This window comes from Kryptolebias marmoratus, linkage group LG24 (genome assembly GCF_001649575.2).
Source record: "Kryptolebias marmoratus isolate JLee-2015 linkage group LG24, ASM164957v2, whole genome shotgun sequence".
NCBI lineage: Eukaryota > Metazoa > Chordata > Actinopteri > Cyprinodontiformes > Rivulidae > Kryptolebias > Kryptolebias marmoratus.
In genome coordinates, this window is record NC_051453.1 from 10101978 (window position 1) to 10121794 (window position 19817).

Sequence of the window (19817 nt, forward strand, 5' to 3'; positions counted from 1 at the left end):
CTGCTCTGCTTCTCACTGAACTGAACTGAAAGAGAAAATTTGGCCTTTTCCGAAGAAACTCCTTCTGTTGACAAATCATATAGATGGCTGTACCCACCAGGAAGCTGATATCGAACTGAAGGTGAAGAAAATGATAAACCTGAGAGGCCACGTGCATTCACGTTGCACAAAGATGCATTTCTTCAGAGGCTCGCCTCTAATCACATCATGGCTGCGGATGACTCACAAAGGCAGTGAGTGTTGTTTTAAAACCAGGCAGCACAAACTGGACATCAAGAAAATGTGCAAGGTAATAATTAATGTGGATCAAAATGGCTGAAAAATATAAAATCAAAATAAAGCATGTGTTATTACTGTCATCTCTAGTTTCAATGTTTTCCCCAAGACTTTTTGTGTGCACGTTTGTGTGCTTTACAAACTACAAATGAGTCAAAATGTATTTATTTGTTTTTGTTGTTTCAGTCTCTGAATGCCTCTGAAATTGCCTCCTCCAATTTTTACCATCAATGCTGTCTTTGTTGAGTCTCATTTGTGTTCAACTTCTCCAAGAGATCCAGTCTTATAGACCTGTTTATCAGTCAGCTCTGCACCGTGCATCATGTTATCATACCGACTAATATTTGACATTTATTTGATATTAGACAACTGTGAGACAATTTGAAAAATGAGTGGACCTTTTCTTAAACCTTCACAAAATAACATAACTGTGTAAAAAAGATTTGTTTATCAAACATTTCCTTTTTAGAGGTTTCAAAACAAAACAAAAACTGAAGATACCTTCATAATTTTATTTACACAATAAAATTAACAACAGTTAATTTCCAAAAGCAGTCACAGAGGAAAAGATTGCTGGCTGTGTTATTCTCAATTCCGCCACGGGAGGGCGACACAAACAACATTCAAATAAAATTCCATTTAAATGAAGTAATAGTACATCTTTGCATTCAAGAACATTTTTCAAAAACATGATTCAAGTAATTTTTTTTTCAGCGAGCAGCTGATTGTTTAAGACATTCAACTTGTAAAGCAACAATACTTACAGCTTTTAGGACAGTATCTAAGTGCACAGGAAATGAGATGTTTATTGATGACATTGGGTTACAATTATATATTGCTGGAATAAATACACTGTGAATAAATTACTGGTGTTATGGGTTTTAAGGCTTTGTTAAGATTTGCAGCAAGCTTTCATACTGGCCTTTTGCTTTTGTGTCCATGTCAAACACAATACTTCCAGAAGCAAGCTGTAGGAGACAGATGTGCAGAAGAAGAGTCAGTATATATTTTAAGCTATCGATGAATTAATCTAAGAGTATTGACTGATATGTATTTAACTCACGTTCGCCACGCTTCCTTGCTATGGATTTGTCTTCTGCCAAATCTGCAGCAATCTTCCTCTCCAGCTCCAGATCTTCTCTCAGTTCTCGCAGCTGTTCGCAGAGATTAAACACATTTATATTGTTGTTAGAATTTCATTTTATCGGGAACTTTGAACAGTATAAACGTAGTTTTTTTATTTGGTGTGTTGTGTGTACTTAGTGCACAGCTTTAGAGAATCTTAAATCAGCCTGACTACCGAACAAATCCACAATATGCTCAAATTGTTTCACCCTCATCAAACCAAAAGCAAATATACAAACAAAAACTACAAGGAAAGACTTACCTCTTCGAGCTCTGCTAATGTGTTGGCCAGTTTCATACCTACAGAGAGAAAATCCAGTTAGCAAGCAAGCAAATGTGTGTTTAATTTAGAATCTGCATTTTTCTTTAAGCGCCAAACATACCCAGAGGATCGTTGTTGTCAACAGGAGCTGAGCTTTTGTGTAATAAAAGTGCAAGAATCTTGCTCTGAGTGTCTGTGTCTTCTTTAGAATTAAAAACATGGTTTCCTGCACAAAGCCAATAAAAATAACACTGTAACCACAAAAAATATTCAGAAAACCAGATCATTTCGATTTGGCTCTTGTCCCTTAACTTTATGCACTTGTCTAAAAAAATCTGCAAAGAGTACAATAAAATAAAAAAATTGCATTCATTAAAATGATCATTTTTGCTCACTCACCAGAGGTAAATATGCTCCTTCCCTCCGCACTGATAACTCCTTGCAGGAATAAGAAACCAAGGAGTGCTAAACAGCAGTTCACAACTGTAACCCTATCCATGACACTCGAGCTCTGAACCTTCTTTTAACAACTCAAGAAATCCTCTCTTTTCAGTCCATCTAGTCATATTTATACGCTCCTTGGCTGAGAGGAGGGGCCGGTCTCCTCTTTGGGCCCTAAATCAGCATCTAGTCATCTTCTTCAATAACCCATAGTCTGACAGAGACCATGAAGCGTTTGAATGAAATACGGTCTCTGACGTTGCAGCGGAGGCCAGTACATCACTTTGGCATGGCCAAATCAAACAGAGAGGAAGTGATCAATCAGCCAGTTGGTTATAAGAGACCACTGCCAGATGTTCTTGGCATCCGCACGTCTTTGTCTTTTACAATAATTGCTTCCTTAAATAGGTACATGAGAGCGTTTGGATCTGGAGAAAGAGAGGTAAGTAAATTGTTTTAATTTGTACAATGGCCGCAGCAAAAAATGAGCTCCTCAGTCTTGGCTTCAGGACTGATTTAGAGCTGAAGGAATATCCATCACTGAGACCAAGCCAGCATCACTTAGGTCACCACTGTCTGCCCTGTGCATCAAGGAAAATCACGTCTCACACCTCTGCCAAAAGAACAGATGACATGCTCAAGTAGTGTTAAGAAAATGACCTGGCTACCATCTGCTAAATTTGACTGACGTGGTGCTGATATCAGCCCAATGCGATGTCACTTACAGGTTTTACATTCAGGAGTTTTGCACAGATGTACGCTGACTTTTGTCAAACGCTGTGACCATTCAGTTGTTCACTGACAACAGCTCAGACTCAGTGAAGGTAAAACAACTAAGGGATTCTGCTAAATGGAAGCTGAATGTTATTAATAATGAGTTTTAGATATATATAAACAAAATAAATACTATAAGCAAACAAAAAAGTAGGGTGGGTAGCTTTTTTTTCTAAACAAATAGGAAAACTTTATTTTTTTAAGTGTTTTAAGTTTTGGCTGGAGACTCATTCGAGCGCTCTTTTTCTTTTAAATAAAGCTGCAGGTATGACAGACACCACTAGAGGGAGCAATCGCATTAACATAACCAAAAAAAGCAGCTGCCACGAGGTCACGTGACAAGTGGGCGTGTAATTGTTTGCATAAATGACAGAAAGAACCAAAAGAACATGTTGCCAACATTGTCACCTGTTGTGAATGGGACTTCTATTCATTAAGAAAGAAAAAAAAAGTGTTGTCAGGTGGCGCCATTTCCTTAAATGTTTTATTTAAATAAAGAGGCATTATTGTCCGTCTGCATAAAAAGCTTTGGCTCAAAGCGGAGTCAGAGAGAGGAGAGGACTTCTTGAACCTGCAGATGTCAACAATCACTGAACCTTTCATGTGGAGATGGCAGAGAATGACTCCGGAAATACAATAACCCGGCTTTTCAGCTTAAGACACAGGTAAACTGGATGCAGACAGGACTACTGTTGGAGTTTCCATTAATCTGGTTACTGCGGTGACTCATCTGTGCTTTAATAAAACAACATATACCTGATATCTGGCTTTTAGGACTGATATGGATTTATTATTTAAACAGTATTCACTGAATGCAAAGAAGGAAAAAGCAGCACATTTTTAGAGGGAGAAAAACAGACTTAAAAGTCAGACACAAGTCATGCAGAGGCAGACTTGGTGTTTCCACTTTAGTGTATAATTTTGCATCACAGTGTTTCAGTTTAGTCTCCCTTTAAAGTGTCATTTTGTCTTATTTGTATCTCACATCTTTTTTTTTGTTTGTTTTTTGTGTGTGTAACTCTGAATTTATTAAAATCTAGATTCAGTCGTCCTCTAACATAGAAGAGGACACTTCAGTTTCCAGACCCCTGATGTTTCAAAGTGTCCTTGAGGAACACTCTCAGCTGGTTTTCTTGTATACTAAACAGTCAGAAGTGCATGTATATAGTACATTTTCAGCCCAGTCCTTGTACCTAACTGGTGGGATGGACTGAGGTTTTGTGTCCATGCATATAACTTTGCAACAAAAATGAAGAAAAATTGTATTTTGGGATTTTTTTTTCACATAGACAATATTAATCTTCCTTTCTACAGAAAAATACCACAGAGATAACACAATTTAATGGGTGTGAAATAGTATTTTGAATTCTAAAGAGCTAATACCTGGAATCAGTAGGGTGTGGAGGGAAAAGAAGCGGCGGCTGCGCCTTTTATTTTGAAATGACGTTACCGGAAGCGGATTACCTGTCGCGAGCTTGGTGGTTGGTCGGAACTGGCCAGGGAGGGAGGGAAGGAGTGGACGCTGGCAGGAAATCTGACTCGCTAGCTTCGAGCAGCGACGTTTCGGGAGAGGGTGGCTACCGAAACTAATCAGCAGGGCCGTCCAGCACCTGACCCATCAATCGGGTTTATGAGTCAAGGCGATAAATCACCAGGCTGCCGTTAACCTTCGAAAGAAACGCGGCTACCGTCAGCGGTTTCTTTGACTTATTTATCGGTGACAACATGGCTGAATGTAACATTAGCATCGACAAGAATAAACTACCGGGAGTGAAAGAGGGTAATGTCCATATTCCCAAGTATATGCAAAGCTAGACTGCTGTTTGATGTCGCTAGCGAGGCTAATGTTAAACGAATTAAGACTTCATTTTTCTTCTTCTTCTTTTTTCCATGTGTGTTTTCAGGCACAGCCTGCTAGTCGATGCTAGCCCAGTTAGTAAACTAATCACAGTCATTAGCCTGGCTGTAGGTGGCATGTATGATTTTGTGTCCTACTCTAAAAGTGTTTTCTGTCAGCACAGCTGGGGATACATTTAATGTAATTATTGAATGGTGAAACGATGTGCCCACTCTCCATACAGCCGTCGTTGTATTGAACTCGTGGTCAAATGGTTTGTGGTAATGGGGAAATCTGGAGGTCATTTGTTTGTAAACGTGTTGTTCATTTTGATTTCATGACCTAAAAAAATGAGCTTGATCACATGGAGTTGTTGGCCTGTTTTTAGGTATGTTGTTCAGCCAGCCCTCTGAAGATGGGATGCTTAATTCCAAATCTGACCAATCCAGTTATGGTTTGTTTTTGTCTCTGAAACAATAAAACACCAGAGCTTAAACTTCGTCTGCTATTGTTACTGCTGTCAATAAGAAAAGTAGGTGGGCGGTGGGGCTTTTATTCAAGAATGGATGTAATGGGAGGTAATGGGGGGAAAAGGCAGCATCCTTCTGTGTGAAGCAGCTGCTCAGCTTGATGTTTATTATTCTGGTCAGAGAAAAGAAAGCTACGTTTTTGTTTTTTTTACTGCTTGTCCAGTCTGCCTGAGGAAAGGCTCAAAAAGCAGCTGGAAAAGTTTCAGATCCATCCCCCATGTGTGTGAGAGAGAGAAGAATACAAAATCTGGCCTTGTGATGGTTGTAATCAATTCTGATCGTGGTTTTTAGATTGATTTCTGGTGGTTGAATGATAGTAATCGTGTTTGTTGGTGTAAACGCCATGGCTTCTGCTACCACCTTTTTAATTCTTAGATGGTCAAACTACTGACAAGACGAGATAAACCAGCCGCAAACACTCCTGGGGTTTCTTGGTTAAGAGGATTAGACATATGGTAGGAAAATACTATGTTAATCAAATTCAAAACTGGCCAGAGTCGATGTGAGGATTCGCAGAGGTTACGACCTGCCGCTTTTTTAGCATGTTTATCTCCGTTCAGTCAGTCATCTGCCATCTACTGCAACCAGATGATCCCAGCCCGTGTGTGTGTGTGTGTGTGTGCTTTGCAGAAATGGCAGCAAAGATTTTAATCCAAGCTTACTCTAATGTGCGCTGACATATAGGTTAGTCGCTGTCGGTTACCAGTCAATTTAATTTGACGCAGATGAAGTTATCTGTGTGAGGATTGTTTTGTTTTGTTTTTAGATCTAGTGAACAACTTCCTGTAATATAAAATTGTAGATTAACTTTGTGTTTCTACGTCACGTAACCTCGATGTTTACTTTTTCAGGAAAGGCAAAAATAAAGTCCACATCAACACGTTAGCCGAGATACTCTGGTTTTAAAGTTTTTTAGTTCTTCTACACAGGGAGCTTTTGTTTGTGTGTGAATGCTGGTCAGTCCCAATTATTCAAATAGAAAATAGCTGGCTTTCTAATTTCAGAAGACTTCAGATGGATTTATGGTAATTTGGGGAGTTTTGTGAGGAAAGCACCCCTCCTAAAAGAGTCTGCAGAAGTTGTTTTCAGGATGGTTTCTCCCACAGCATCCATCCTCAGTAATACTGAAACCAGATATGGAAACGTTTTGTTGAACTGTTTGCTCAGATGGAAAATGACTGCTCAGATATTGTCTCCTGAGATTTAACGTGTTGCTAAAATATTTTGGTTTAATGTTAAATTTTTCATGTCTTAACTCTGCTTCTGATGGGGCTCAGCGTTTAGATCGGGTGCTAACACCTAATGAAACACAGCAGTTGATTTTATTTTAAATGTTTCGCTACGTTTGTCACCCAGTTTTATGGTTTAAACCCACCACTTCTTTGCGCCATGACCGTGTGCCACTTTGTGCGACTTTCTCCCATGTGAAGCGTAAAAACAAAACTCAGATAAGACTCCCTCGGAGTAAACTTATATTTGCGCATGCAGGGGTTCCTCCTTCACAGTTTCACTTCTTGTCGACTTTGACAAAAATAGGCGAACTCATTTGCAAGCTGAGCGCCTTATTTATCAAGCCGAGAGCCTGTTTTCAGTTTTGACTCTCACGCGCAAGTTTCTAACGGCGTCTTTCAGCTTGAGCAGCCACCATTCGCACTTTGTGAACTGAGACCAAGTTCTGCTCACAAAAAGGCTTTTTGCCTCAGTTGATTCTGAGAATGAGTTTTAAAATAAAACCATTTAGTTTCATGGCTGCTACTGTTGTTTGTCCACATGTAAATTAATTCAGCTTCCTTCCCTTTTATTATCGAGTCAATTTTTAAATAATTTTATTGAGAAGGAGTTTTTTGCAGTTTGGGTTGTTCCTTTAAGGCTTCTCTGATGATCGATACCAATCATTTAAAGTGGAGGGTAACCATTAACCACTAAGTAAATACTCCTATATGTGCATTTTTCTTTTTGCTTCATCAAATCAACTTCATTGTCTGCAGTGCTTATCTCAAAGAATCTATCAATTAATAATGCATACAGGCAATGCAAAACATTGCTCCAAGTTCATGCAATTTATTTAATCTTAATAATAATTTTTAATTTTTTCTTTTCTTTTCTTAGTGTGCAGAGACTTTGCTGTGCTCGAGGACCACAGCCTGGCCTACAACCTCCAGGAACAAGAAAGTAAGAAACTTACTACTGTTTTATTGTTTTATTTATTTATTTTAATCTCCATATTTTCTTCCTCAAGGGATGGAGAACTCCTGCTTATTTCAAACACAGGTTTCCTAATAAAACAAAGGCTTCTTTTGTTGAGTCCTGTGAGATATTCTTATGAATTAAAGTTTTGTATTTGCGGGCTGCTTTCATCAAACAGCTCTGCTGCAGTTGTTACTTTTATTGCTCGCTTTACCAAAAAAAAAATACAAAGAAGAAAAATCAAGATGGAAGCTGGTTTTGTGTGCAGTAAAACTTTACAAGCATGTTGCTTTTTGAAAACGTGTCTAAATGTGATTGTAAACTGCAGTGGCTGCGGTCGAATTGAATCTAAATATAAACCCATGCTTCAGATGCACAAACGGTGGCGCAGGGTGTCGTGACGGCACTCTGTGAGAACGACATCTAGTTTGTCTGGATCGCTTTAATTTTGCCGCGCTGTAGTGCAGAGATGGCGTGGTTTGTAGCTGAACTTAACGCAGCGCACAGAGAGACACCAGCCTCCAAATATGCACGCTATGTGTTTGTCCCCTCACGCCCCGTTAGATCGGCTCGTAATACTTTTTATGTGAGGTCACAAGAAGGTAACAAGCTGCATATTTTTCATTATTTAAAGAAGGGACTTCACAAAAGGACTCACTGTAGAGGGTGTGTTTCCCTGCTGCTGCTTTTTTTGTTGTTTGTTTTAAAGAGTACTTGCATTAAGATGCATCTCATCATATAATGCTTTGACTGTTTTCTTGTCTGAGGCTTTAGTTCTTCGTCTTCTGCTAGGTCAGGCCGGATGGTTGTTTTCTTTCAAGAGGCACCAACGAAATCTAGGCTCAGACAAAACAAGGTCTTTCTTTCACATTTCTAAACAAAGCTCTGCAGAGGATGCCGTCACGTGTCCTTCAGCTTCATACAGAAATAACGGGACTCAAAAGAAGACAGATTTTCCAGAAAATTGCTCCGTGTTCAGATTTAAGGGTTTTGGTTTTAGGGTTTTGTTGCAGACAGTGGAAAACTGTGGATGTTGAACAATAAGTTATTTTTCTGTCCCACAAGTATGACATTTGAGGTTACCATGAAAATGTTAATTATGTAAAAACTCTGCCAGAAGAAGCACAGATCTCACACAACTGGAGCCTGTGTGTGTGTCAGATGAAATTGTTTGGTTGAACTGATCTGATTTGTGCTGGAAAAAAAAAAAACGTTCCTTTCTCTTTTGACCCTGGAGATCACAGAGGAGAACTCAGGCTGATGCAGCTTGTTTTTTAACAGATGGATGTTCAAGAAGAGGCCTTTTTAGCACATTCAGATGATCAGGAGTAACAGCTGCCTTTTATTTACACGTAAATCATTGAGCATCATTTTGTCATGTAAAAAACATTTCTGTCTGGCTGTGTGAGCGTTTAGCTTCTATCCTTTTCCCAGTGGAGTTCGAGTATACGACTCCACACCAATATAGTTGTTTTTTTTTCCACTCTTCTTATCTGAATCATGTGAGACTTCAAGGTAAAGTTTGTTAGAATGAGTGAATGCCATCAGTCTGGTCACGTTTTTTTTGTTTTTTCCTTTGCTTCCCTTGAAAGATAAATCAGTGTTCCCGATATAAAAACATGACAATAAATAAATGACAGCCTTGTCTGAGGTCGTGACATCAGTGATGCCCTTAAATATTTTTTGTGAGGTTTTAATACATCAAAAAAAAAAAAAAAATCAATACTAACCCGCTGACTTTATATCAATTTGGCACATCTGTGACTCAGTTTCCTCTTTCAATCTCAGCCGACAGAAGCAGAAACTTTATGGAGCTTCGGATGGTTTAAAAATTGCCACATGTGATTTGGTCCTTTTTTTAAAAAACTGGCATGGGATCAATAACTGGGTGAAAAGGAGCCGAATGAGTGAGTGATGCTCCCCGTGCTCTCAGAGTGCAGAGAGTGCGTCAGCAAGCAGGATTTATTATCTGCTTTGGCCACAATGTGCCATCACACAACCTTGGAAAGACGCCTCAGCTGCAAACCTTCATTTCTCAGTGACTCGGTGCGCGCCGTTTCCATTACATGAGACCGAAGCGTCCTCCGTCCCTTAACGTTTATCTTGTCCTCTGTAGACTTTTTTTTTTTACAGCTCCTCTGAAGGAAAACTAAAAACTGAATGTAGATGAATTTCCAAGCTGTTAATTATTTATCTAACTCCACTCAAGCCCTCTGTTCTGACCTGCTCGGTGCGCTCACAGTTTTAAGTGTTTATGTGTTTGTCTCCGCAGTTGAGAGCCACTTGGCTTCCAACGTCCATAAGAGCCGCCTGGTGCAGCAGGACCTGCAGGTGGCCAAGAAGCTGCAAAAGGAGGAGGACGAGATTGCCAAGATTCAGAGCCAGAAACAAAATAATGACATGTGGGTGTCTCGAATACAACAACACATTTCGGTTTTAGGAGAAAGGAGAACTAAACTTTCACACAAAACGGCGTGCCGCGCCTCAGTTTGGGCACAGCAACCTAAGCATCTAGTGAAGACTAAATATGCTAATGTTTTTGCCAGATGTGTTAAGTCGTTCTGCTCTTTCTTTAGCTAAATTACACGCCGTCGAGCAAACTTGGTTGGTATTTACTTTGTAAACTCTGAAAACATCTATACTCAGAAGAGGCTGCTGCAGTGATAGCATCTGTTTCAGATTAGTGTAATCTGGTGTAATTACTGTTAAATCAGATTATTTCTATACCAGCAAGATGACTCGGCAATCAAACTGTAGATAACTCCCACTGCCTCCTACGTGTTCAGAATAATGTAATCCTGTTAGTAATGGAGAATATTTGAAAATGGCTTTGTGTCGTTTATCACAAATGCCTGTTTTTTTTCTGATTTCTGACATTTCTGACTCATAAAATGAAACAACTGTAGCTGCTCTGCTGCTGTTTGCAGTTCTGAAAGATTTCTAATTCGCAATTGTTCAGCAGTCTGACTGCACAGAAACTAGTAGAAGATCCTAAAGCAGATCATTCCCAAGGTCTTGATTCAGTGATGTGTTCTTTAGCTGAGAGATATGATTAATGCTCCTGGGGGAGTGAACTACAGCTGCATGCACTTTCCAAAATGGCAGCATTAGTGAAAACAAAACGCACATAAAAGTGTAAGTAGTGCCTCTCTTCAAGGACGGGCTTTGAGCTTCTAAAAAGCTGTTCCTCCTTTGCAGTTTTTTATTATATTATTGACTTGATGAGATCAGTGTTCCAGATGCTGGTGCTTGTTCTCCCGCTGTGAGCTCACACTGCCAGTCTCTTTCACAGTGGACTCAAACGTGCATACACACAAATACAGCAGCACTGTATTTGTGTTAAACTGACACTGAAGTGTTACTGGAGGAGGAGGAGGTTTAAGCCCTCATGATCTGATAATGCTCTGGTCTGTTACACTTGGTAGAAAACCTGCACTGCTGCTGTCATTAAGAAGTTAACACTCGTGTCATTTTGTGCTCAGAAGTGATCTTTGCATAGCAGCTTTCCACTCATATGTAGTGGTGTCAAAATCCTCGTGCAGAAAAGAGTCCCAAGGCAGAAGTTTCAGATCCTTATTACAAACAAGAGAATCTCCTCTTTCCTACCAGAACCCTCCCTTCTGTTACCTCTCACTATAAGCTGAACAACTTTATGGTTTTGATTTGTATCCACACCAGAAGAAATTACGTCTGTGTCCTGACTTTTTCTGGGCTCGTCTCATTTTCTCCTCGTTCTCCTCTCCCCTCAACACAAATCTGTGGGAATACCAGTGAGCGGCAAGACAATGAGATCGCACAGGAGATTCAGGAAGAACTGGTCCGACTTGAAGAGCAGCAGCGACTGCAGCAGGAGGAGGAGGACGCAGTAAGAAACACTCACATTTCTGCCCGTTCACGTCAGCAGGCTAACTTCTTGTATCCCTGTTCCTGTAACGACAGCGCCATTCCTTTTGAATCATCAACCTATTCTTTTTGATAATCATGATTACAATGTTCACAACAGTCAACAGAAATAGCAGAGATTCAAAAATGTTCTGATGCTACAATACCAAAATGTTTAAAAAAGGCTCTCAAAGTTAGTTTCCCCCCATATGGACAAAGAGCTGTTTAATATGATTTAACTGTCTGGTAAATCAAAGTATTTCCCGTTGTTCTAAAGAAAGGAACTGTAAGCCTCACTGCCATGAATTAAAATGGGGACTTTATTGTCCTAGATTGGCTATATTTGTTTATCGCGGCCTTGTTTTTTTTGTTTTGTAGGCCATTGCTCGACAGTTGCAGGAGAAGGAGAAGGTGAAAGAAGAAAAAAGGAAACAAAAACAGATTGAAGCCAATTTTCAGGAGGATTATTATGAGGATCGAGGAGGTGAGGAAACTTTATATCTTACATAGCCTTTTTTTATTTGGTGGCTGTAAAACTCCTAATGTTCATTTTCTTGAATGTAAATGAATGTTTCTTTCAGAAGATTGACCAATTTTTTTTGTGTTTGATTTTCCAAAGAGCTGGAGATTGCTGCTGACTTTAGGCTAAGCTCATAATTAGCTTTGAAGGAAGACTCACATGGTCCGATTGAAATATTATTTGTAATTTCGCCCTCATTCATCGTAGCCCCTGATGTAAACAGGTTTATGAGTCTAAAATGAGGCGTTTGAAAGCGCAGCGCCGAGGCCTGAGCACAGATTGGTGTTGTTCTCAGGTCATGGGTGTGACTCCGAATGTGGGAGAGGACTTTGTTTTCAAATCTCCTGCAGCTGCCTCGTCCTGCTGAATTTAAAGTGGCAGACTGGCTCCTAGTTTTCCCGTCTAAAACCTTTTTTTTAATTGTTTTATTATGTTTTTTTTTTTTTTCTCTGAGTCAGACAGATGTCATAAACCGACACTTGTTTCACTTTCAGATGGTGAGCAGGAAGTAAAAACCTTAGTTTTCACAGATTAAAAAGCTAATTTCTTTGTATTTTTCAGAAACAGGTGGATTCACAGATGATTTTAACTTCGGTGACACAGGAAGTGAATACTGTTCTGGGTAACGGTTTCTAGGTTGTTGTTTGAAGTGCGCACAGACACACTGACCTCTTTGTTGACACAAACAGGACGGCTGAAGTGTGTGCAGCTGTCAGTCTGTGACCTGCTGCGTCTCTGCGGAGACTGAATCCACCTCGTTGCTTCAGCTCCACGTAGCAGGTGTTCAGGGTAAAACTAAGCCACTTTTCAGTGCATTCACTGCAATATTTGAGCCCCTGGCAGCCCCAGTATGTCTGCTCTATGGCCCTGTTTGTTACAAATGTCTTGTTTGTGTGTGGCAGAGTTGGTCGTTTTGTTTACTTTGCATCTTGTATCATGAGGGCTAGATGTCACAAATCACCTCTGAGTTGTTTCTATAAAAAGAGGTGTTGTTCTGCTGTTTAGTGCTGAATTATTTTCAATCTCCACTCCTCTCATTTCATTTTAGTCTTACATTCGCACATAAACATGCGCAGAATAAAACGTCTATGTAATCCTGTTTTCTCGTAAGGCAAGAGGGAAATGTTCGCCTCCTGACTGTGTTCATCTTAATCCAGTGGATCAGTCACACCTCAACCAATATGGTGGCAGAACAGCACTTGGCGAATGTGTCAATGTAAAATAAAATCTGGTGAGGTTCCTTTGAGGACTAAATATTCGGGTCATTTGAAATTCTCTCATGGCTCTGTAATTTCAGCTAAAACTGTGGCCACAGGTGGCGCTGTTGTGCTTGTGTTGGTAAGCAGTTTATAACGCCTCCAGATAGACTGTGATAGTTGTACGCTTTGAGAGAGGTATAAATGTCTCACTTTGGATCCTTAATTCACAAAATTCTCAAGTTTGGTTTTCCTGACTCACTGCTTTTTGCCACAACAGTACACACACACACACACACACGAAAAGGATAAATATTTTAGACGAAGGGAAGACAAAAACTAAAACTAGTCCTGTTATTCTGAACCTGTTCATTGAACTGTTTGTTTCAGTCGATTAGTTTTTAAGCACCCTGTTAGATAACATGAATTCCTTTGCAGTGACTCTGAGCAGCAGTGACGGTGTTTCGTGCTTCTCCGTGTCCATTTACACTCATTTGTTTTGTCTGTCGCATGCCTGCTCTCAGCAGACCGGTTTCACTGTATTTTTCTGTTTCAAGTTTACTTAAAGTCAGTCATGCTCTTCTCCTGAATGTTTAGGCTGAAAGTTTATATTAGCTGCTCTGTATAACATTAAAGGAATTAGAACTTCCATTTTCTGACACTAATACAACTGTTTCTATTGAATATAAAAACCCACTTGTCTCCTTTGTCTTAACTTTGTCATTTTCACAGAGACCCACCTTTCTGGACATTTTGGGTGCATCTATTAATATTTTTGGTTAAAGTACTTCTGCTTTGTGCTTCAACCATTCCTCTCCTCACAGGTGCTACTGTCTTGGCTCATATCATCCTGTCTGTTATTTTATTTTTACATTTCCGTGTTTTCATTTCCTCCCTTCCATCCCGCTCAGCTGCACTGCCCCTTGATGTGGACAAACACACCCGTCACAAATCGCTGTCTCCTGGCCGATACGATTCGTACTCTCCAGAGCTCTCGCATAGGGATCGCACTCCAGATTACCACTCGGCAGATCCCAAAAGGAACAGGCACCCGAAACAGGACTCGGCAGCCCCTCTTGGCCTTCCCAAATATCCGGAGCACTACTCGGGGACGGAAGGAGGGCGTAGCCGGCACGCAGATCCATATCCAGAGCACCTGCTGCCCCCCAGAGGCAGGCATGAAGACGGGTATCCGGAGTTTGAACCTGAGCACACCGGAAGAGCAAGAGAAGACAGTGGCAGAGATGCTGATAGAGTGGTGAGGAGGAAGGAGAGACCAGCTCGACCACCTCCACCAATGAGTCTCGTGGAGAAGGATGAGGGCTGGAACAGAGAGAGACAAAGACATGACAGGGGACGAGATTATAACCTGGACAAACGTGTGGAAAAAAATTACAGAAGAGGCGGGGAAAAATCCAGAGAGCGATTAGCTAGTGGGGACAGATATGAGGACAGGGATAACTCGGACAAACGTGTGGAAAAAGAGTACAGGAGAGACAGGGAAAAATCCAGAGAGCGATTAACTAGTGGGGACAGATATGAGGACAGGGATAACTCGGACAAACGTGTGGAAAAAGAGTACAGGAGAGACAGGGAAAAATCCAGAGAGCGATTAACTAGTGGGGACAGATATGAGGACAGGGATAACTCGGACAAATGTGTGGAAAAAGAGTACAGGAGAGACAGGGAAAAATCCAGAGAGCGATTAACTAGTGGGGACAGATATGAGGAGAGGGATAGACCGAGACAAAAAGACAAAGATAGGCGGCGGGGCAGGAGCAGGGACCGGGGACTCGATGCAGACTTTTTGGAACGAGGACACAGCAGGGACCGGCCAAGAGAGATCAGGTCCTCCTGGGAGGAGGAAGAGGTGGATGGCGAGAGGAGGGCCAGGAGCCGGCAGCGTGTCCACTCCAACCCCATCGAAGTGTTTGACGAGTACCTAAACGATAAAGGACGAGGAGACGGCAGGGAGACGTGGGACCCCCAGCATGGGGACGGCAGTCATACTTATACCAACAAAGAGACAGGTACCACCCTGAGCCCCCGCTCTGGGCTGATTGGGGGCGTTTGTGTGGTTTGCTGCTGCTTTCCGCAGGTGGTGGGCTTTAATCAGAATGAAAACGGCGTTTCGTCGCTCTTGCGCTGTGGGGTTTTGCTCTTTCTTGCGATGTTTGCCAAGTGGCAGCGGTGAGAACGATTACTCTGGGCTAAGACTGGTGTGTGATGTGGGTTTCCTCTAGGAGCTGTAAATCTAAATGAGCTGATGTGATTTGGCATTAACGAAGGGTTTCAGGGCTGCTGAGCTGGTTGTATCATCTTATCAAAACTCCATCTAATTATTTTGCTGCTGCTTGAAGTCTAACTTTTTAAGTGTATTGTCCCGCATTTGCCAAAATCATTAAAGGGAAAAATGATAAACACCAGTGGAGATGACCTGCAGCCCTTTAGATGCCTTATGACTTTAATAAAACTACGCTTGAATGTCCTATTCTGGTAAACCAAGTTTTATTAAACAACCAACTAATAGAGAAACATAAAATCAAATTAACAATTTTATTAATACAACTATAAGATCTTATAATTTGACGTTACAGCTCGTAAACCATCTGTTAACTTGAACATGTAGTTATAGACCTCCTGGTTTTTTGGAGTTTAGATTTTTAAAAATGTTTTGGTTTTTATTAAAGTTTTCAGACTAATACTTTTAAAATTTGAAATCAGAAGTCACAGCTGCATTCCCGTATGATTGCTCAGTGATCTGAATGCGCCTGCAGGTCGTATTGTGCACAAAGGAAGCGGAGCGGTGATAACAGAGACCGGGTACGGACTGGGTGAGGCCACCCAGGGGCTGACGGATCTGGATCTCCGCGAGCTGGAGCTGAAGGACATGGAGGTCGCGAGAAGACTCCAAGAGGAGGAGCTCAAGGTGAGGAAGAAACTGGAGTAAAACCATAAGTGTAGTCGGGCACACCAGATTAATACAACAGATTCTGACACTTTTATGTGTTCAGCAAATATTGGACAACAGTGTTATGAATATATATGTTTTATTTGTTTCAGGCGAGCAATGTGCACGGGCGTGCAGCTCAAGTGGCAAAAGATGAGGCAAGTCCTTTATGTTCTTTCCTTTTTTTTATTTTCTTTGATTTTTCATCAGTTCAGTTGACTTTATGTATGTATAACTCTGCGTTTGGGGATAAATAACCCACTTTTAAACAGATTTTTACATATTTATTAGTGCTCTTATAGATAAGCTGCATGCTGACGTTTTAAGTAGGGATTATGCCATTTAACTTGTGTCAAATCCTCTTAAACAGAGATGTTTTTCTGTGCCTGTGCGCATGATCCCGTTTTGTTGTTGTGGCAGGAACTGGCCCGGCGCCTGGCGGAACATGAGAAGAAGGAGTACAGAAAGAATCGAGAACGGGAGAAGGAGCGGGAGAGGTTGCCCTCGGATCGGTCGGGGATGGAGAAAAGACGGCATGAAGGAAACCACAGGGTAGCTTGCCCCTAACCACACCTATTTTTAAAACGTGTGCTTTTCAGAGATTTATTTTCGCCGTCATTTTGTACGATTTTCTGTTGCCTTCCAGCAACATTCGGAGGAGGTTGTGCGGCCCAGAACACGAGACGAGTACGAATATCAGAGGCAGAGAAACCACCACAAACCTTCCAGGTATAAAGCCAGACATGAGACCGAACGATTCCAGCCATGACGCAGAAATGAATGTTTTCTCTCTGCCTCAGGCCTCCTCATCCTCGTACACATGAGTATGAGAATGTGAACTCCGGCTATGGCTACTCGGGCCACCCCGCTCCCCCTCGTCCCACCACAAGACCCGATGCTGCTTACAGAGGTACTTCAGTTTGCGCTCAACCCTTTCAAAATAAAGTGCGATCAGTCATTTAATGTCTGCAACACTTCAAATAAAGACGTCCAAATTAAACACGACTCATTCGAGTTGACCTAAAGTGGAGGGAAAAAACATTACTATTATTACTGTTTGTTTTAAATTTCCTATATTTAGTGTTTCAATTAGAAGAAGGTGAATTTTTTTGACACTGGCTTGGAAGAAGTGATGAGTTTTACTGAAGCACAGTGTTTGTTTCCTCTTAGAAGAGCAGCAGCTGGTAAAAAAATCCCACCAGAACCGAATCCGTTCTGGGTTTTAAAAGAGAAAAGAGTGAATGTGATGAATCAAACTAACACATTTCTCCGTCCTGTTCGTCTGTTCCAGGTGCCTCGCAGAAGCGGTGACTTGGGCTCCAAACCAAGTGCAGACATGCTGTTAGCCCTTCATCCTTTTATTTTTTATTTGCTTTTTATATTTGTATTTATTTATCATCTTGCTTTTTGACCATTCACATTATTTTGACCAAAATCTTAGAGACAATCTAATGAGTTTTGGGATTCTTTTTTATTTGTTTTGTTTTTTTAATGCTCCAAATTTGGCCCATCATTGAGGAAGTGGGTCTTCCTTCTCTTTTCTATTTGAAAATTGTCTTGTTTTTTTTTTAATTTAACTGAATGCCTGACGTGACATTAGCAGCAGCCAAAGGACCAGCGTTGCAAGACGAACTCCCGTGAATTCCTCCGTGCTGTCGGGAGTGGAGGAACTGGCTCCTTAGCCTGCTGTGGGCATCGCGCGCTGACGTTTCTCCCGTCTGTGGATCGTGCCATCATAAGGGCCACAAGCAGGCCCTCTCTATGTGCCACACAGCCTGTGACCCTGAAGGGATTCATTTCTATCGCTGTAGTTTACTGAAACAATATAAAAAAATAATACAATAAACAAGCTTTTATCTTGGTGCTGGCAGTTCTGGCTTTGATAAATGTTCCAGCGCTGAAGATGTGGAGCTTTTTGATCATCCAAGGACATTACCTGGCTGTCTTTTTCTGCTTATTGGGGGGGAGGCGTTTTTAGCCTCATTGTCCTTATACTGAAAGTGGTCTGTCTGTAAAGGAAGCACTGTTTCTCTGTGCATGCTTACTGAGAGTGTACAACTGTGTACATGCATTTCAGATCTCCAACAAATAATCTAGCTCCTACTTAATGCTCAGAAAGGGCTAAAGCCACGAAAAGCCAATAATTTTCTTTGCGAATGAACAAATTAATCTACTCGGTCGTTTTCTATTATTGTACAGAAATATCTCCTCTGCAACTGTATCATATCAGCTTCATATTTACAATCCAAAACTGAAATGCATGTACGTTGCTCGTCTGTTTAACTCGTGCTGAAGGCACAGAGGTTGTATGTTTGAATATTTGCCATTTTTATGCTGTCAAACTATGTGAAATCATTGTGGAAAAAAACAAGATTATCTCCTCTGTCTTAAAATGATGTGTTATACTAGTTATCTCTGTTCACAAAGGGACCTTATATTTATTTTTATACTATATTTTGACTTCCCTCTCATTGTTCTATCGTTCCATGAGCTTTCCCAATGTTACATCCAGGTCTTTTGTCTCAAACTCAAAGGCAGACATCACTTCCTGCCTGCTGAAAGGACAAACATTTACACAGTGCAGCACAAGTTCATTTAGATGAGGAGTTGGTCGCATTTCTGCACAAATAGACTTATTCTGTTTTTATGGCTCCAAAACCGGTAAATTATCTGTTGAAAAGCACACTTAATCTTTTCAGTTTTTAAAAGAAAAAAATGTTTGCCCCTGCAACACGGTTCATTCTTTGAATAATTAGTGCTGCTTCCAAGTTTTTGTTTTTTTCACCAAATGTTGTCAAAATGGCGAGTCAGTCAAACAAGTCGCCCTCCTACAAGGAGAAATGTCACTTTTCTTTACCCAAGTATGAAATGTTTGTTTTGATGACAGACAAACACAGAGGTGTAGCGTTGAATCATGGTATGTGCCGATTGTTGACTGAACAAGATGTGTGCCATATGTTAATACTGACCAGGGGCCTGAAAAATGACACAAATGTAAAGCTGAGCTTGTAGCCAAGTTAGCATTCTCACTGTTATGGGACTCCTTTAGTGTTCTTTGAAGAGAGCGCCGCCTTGTGGACGCCAGGATGGCTGGATATTAATAAAAAGGTGTTCAAACTGAAGATCGATACGGATCTTTGTGGATGTTGGGGAATCAGGGATTTGAGTGTTGTCCGCATCAAGTTTTTAAAATCTTGAATCTAGGGCTTGTATGCAATCTACTGATTATGAATCGCCACACGCTGGGATTTGCTATATCAGAATATTTGTTAATATGAGTTGCATTGGTTTCATTTTGGAGCTCCTGAAACTATATTAAAGTGTATCAGCATTTTCACTGGATGAAGTGTGTCATTGGAACAGAATGGTAATGTCTAACATTTAACAAATGCCTTCAGGTGATGAAGAAACTTACACAAGTTCTATAAAGACTTGCTTTTTGTTACCTAAACTTCAAAAACACCTTTATATTGAAATTAACTTCTCCAAGAGTTTACTTTGACAACACATCCATGCAAGTCTGAATAAGTTAAATAGCCATAGTTACCCTGGCTGACTTATGAGTTTAAATAAGATTATGATTCTGCACAAGTTCAAGAATTTTTTAGAACTAAACCAAGCAGAATAAGTGTCGTGGTGTTTTTAATTTATCTAGAAAAAAAGCTTTTCTGAGTTTGATGGCTCCAGATTAAAATGAATTCTTTAGATGTCAAACTTTTTATCATAGTTAAGGCTTCCTGGTGCACAAAAAAAATATTTTTATCTTTAAGTGTAGTTCCAAAGTCATCCTGCTTTCACTGATCTGAGAGTACAACCAAAGTCATTTCTTTCTCACAC

General features: G+C 40.6%; 2 protein-coding genes across 3 annotated transcripts; one reads left to right on the top strand and one right to left on the bottom strand.

The window, feature by feature from the left end:
* Positions 1 to 768: 768 nt before the first annotated feature.
* uts2d (urotensin 2 domain containing) lies at positions 769 to 2209 on the bottom strand. The gene is made up of 5 exons (XM_037974194.1): positions 2063 to 2209; positions 1785 to 1889; positions 1664 to 1701; positions 1340 to 1430; positions 769 to 1244 (listed from the first exon to the last, which is right to left on the bottom strand). Exons 1-5 carry the CDS (start codon positions 2160 to 2162, stop codon positions 1219 to 1221), a joined length of 360 nt encoding a protein of 119 aa, XP_037830122.1. The 5' UTR covers positions 2163 to 2209; the 3' UTR covers positions 769 to 1218.
* A 2152-nt stretch (positions 2210 to 4361) lies between these two features.
* ccdc50a (coiled-coil domain containing 50a) lies at positions 4362 to 19317 on the top strand. 2 transcript variants are annotated; one of them, XM_017407012.3, is made up of 12 exons: positions 4362 to 4658; positions 7355 to 7417; positions 9705 to 9834; positions 11204 to 11297; positions 11693 to 11798; positions 13942 to 15060; positions 15808 to 15959; positions 16094 to 16138; positions 16401 to 16532; positions 16627 to 16709; positions 16781 to 16890; positions 17272 to 19317. In XM_017407012.3, the coding sequence occupies exons 1-12, from the start codon at positions 4604 to 4606 to the stop codon at positions 17289 to 17291; spliced, it is 2109 nt and encodes a 702-aa protein (XP_017262501.1). In that variant the 5' UTR covers positions 4362 to 4603; the 3' UTR covers positions 17292 to 19317. The 2 variants fall into 2 exon arrangements, with proteins under 2 accessions (XP_017262501.1, XP_037830115.1); XM_037974187.1 differs by lacking the exon at positions 13942 to 15060 and having other exon boundaries at positions 4368 to 4658.
* The last annotated feature ends 500 nt before the right edge of the window (positions 19318 to 19817 follow it).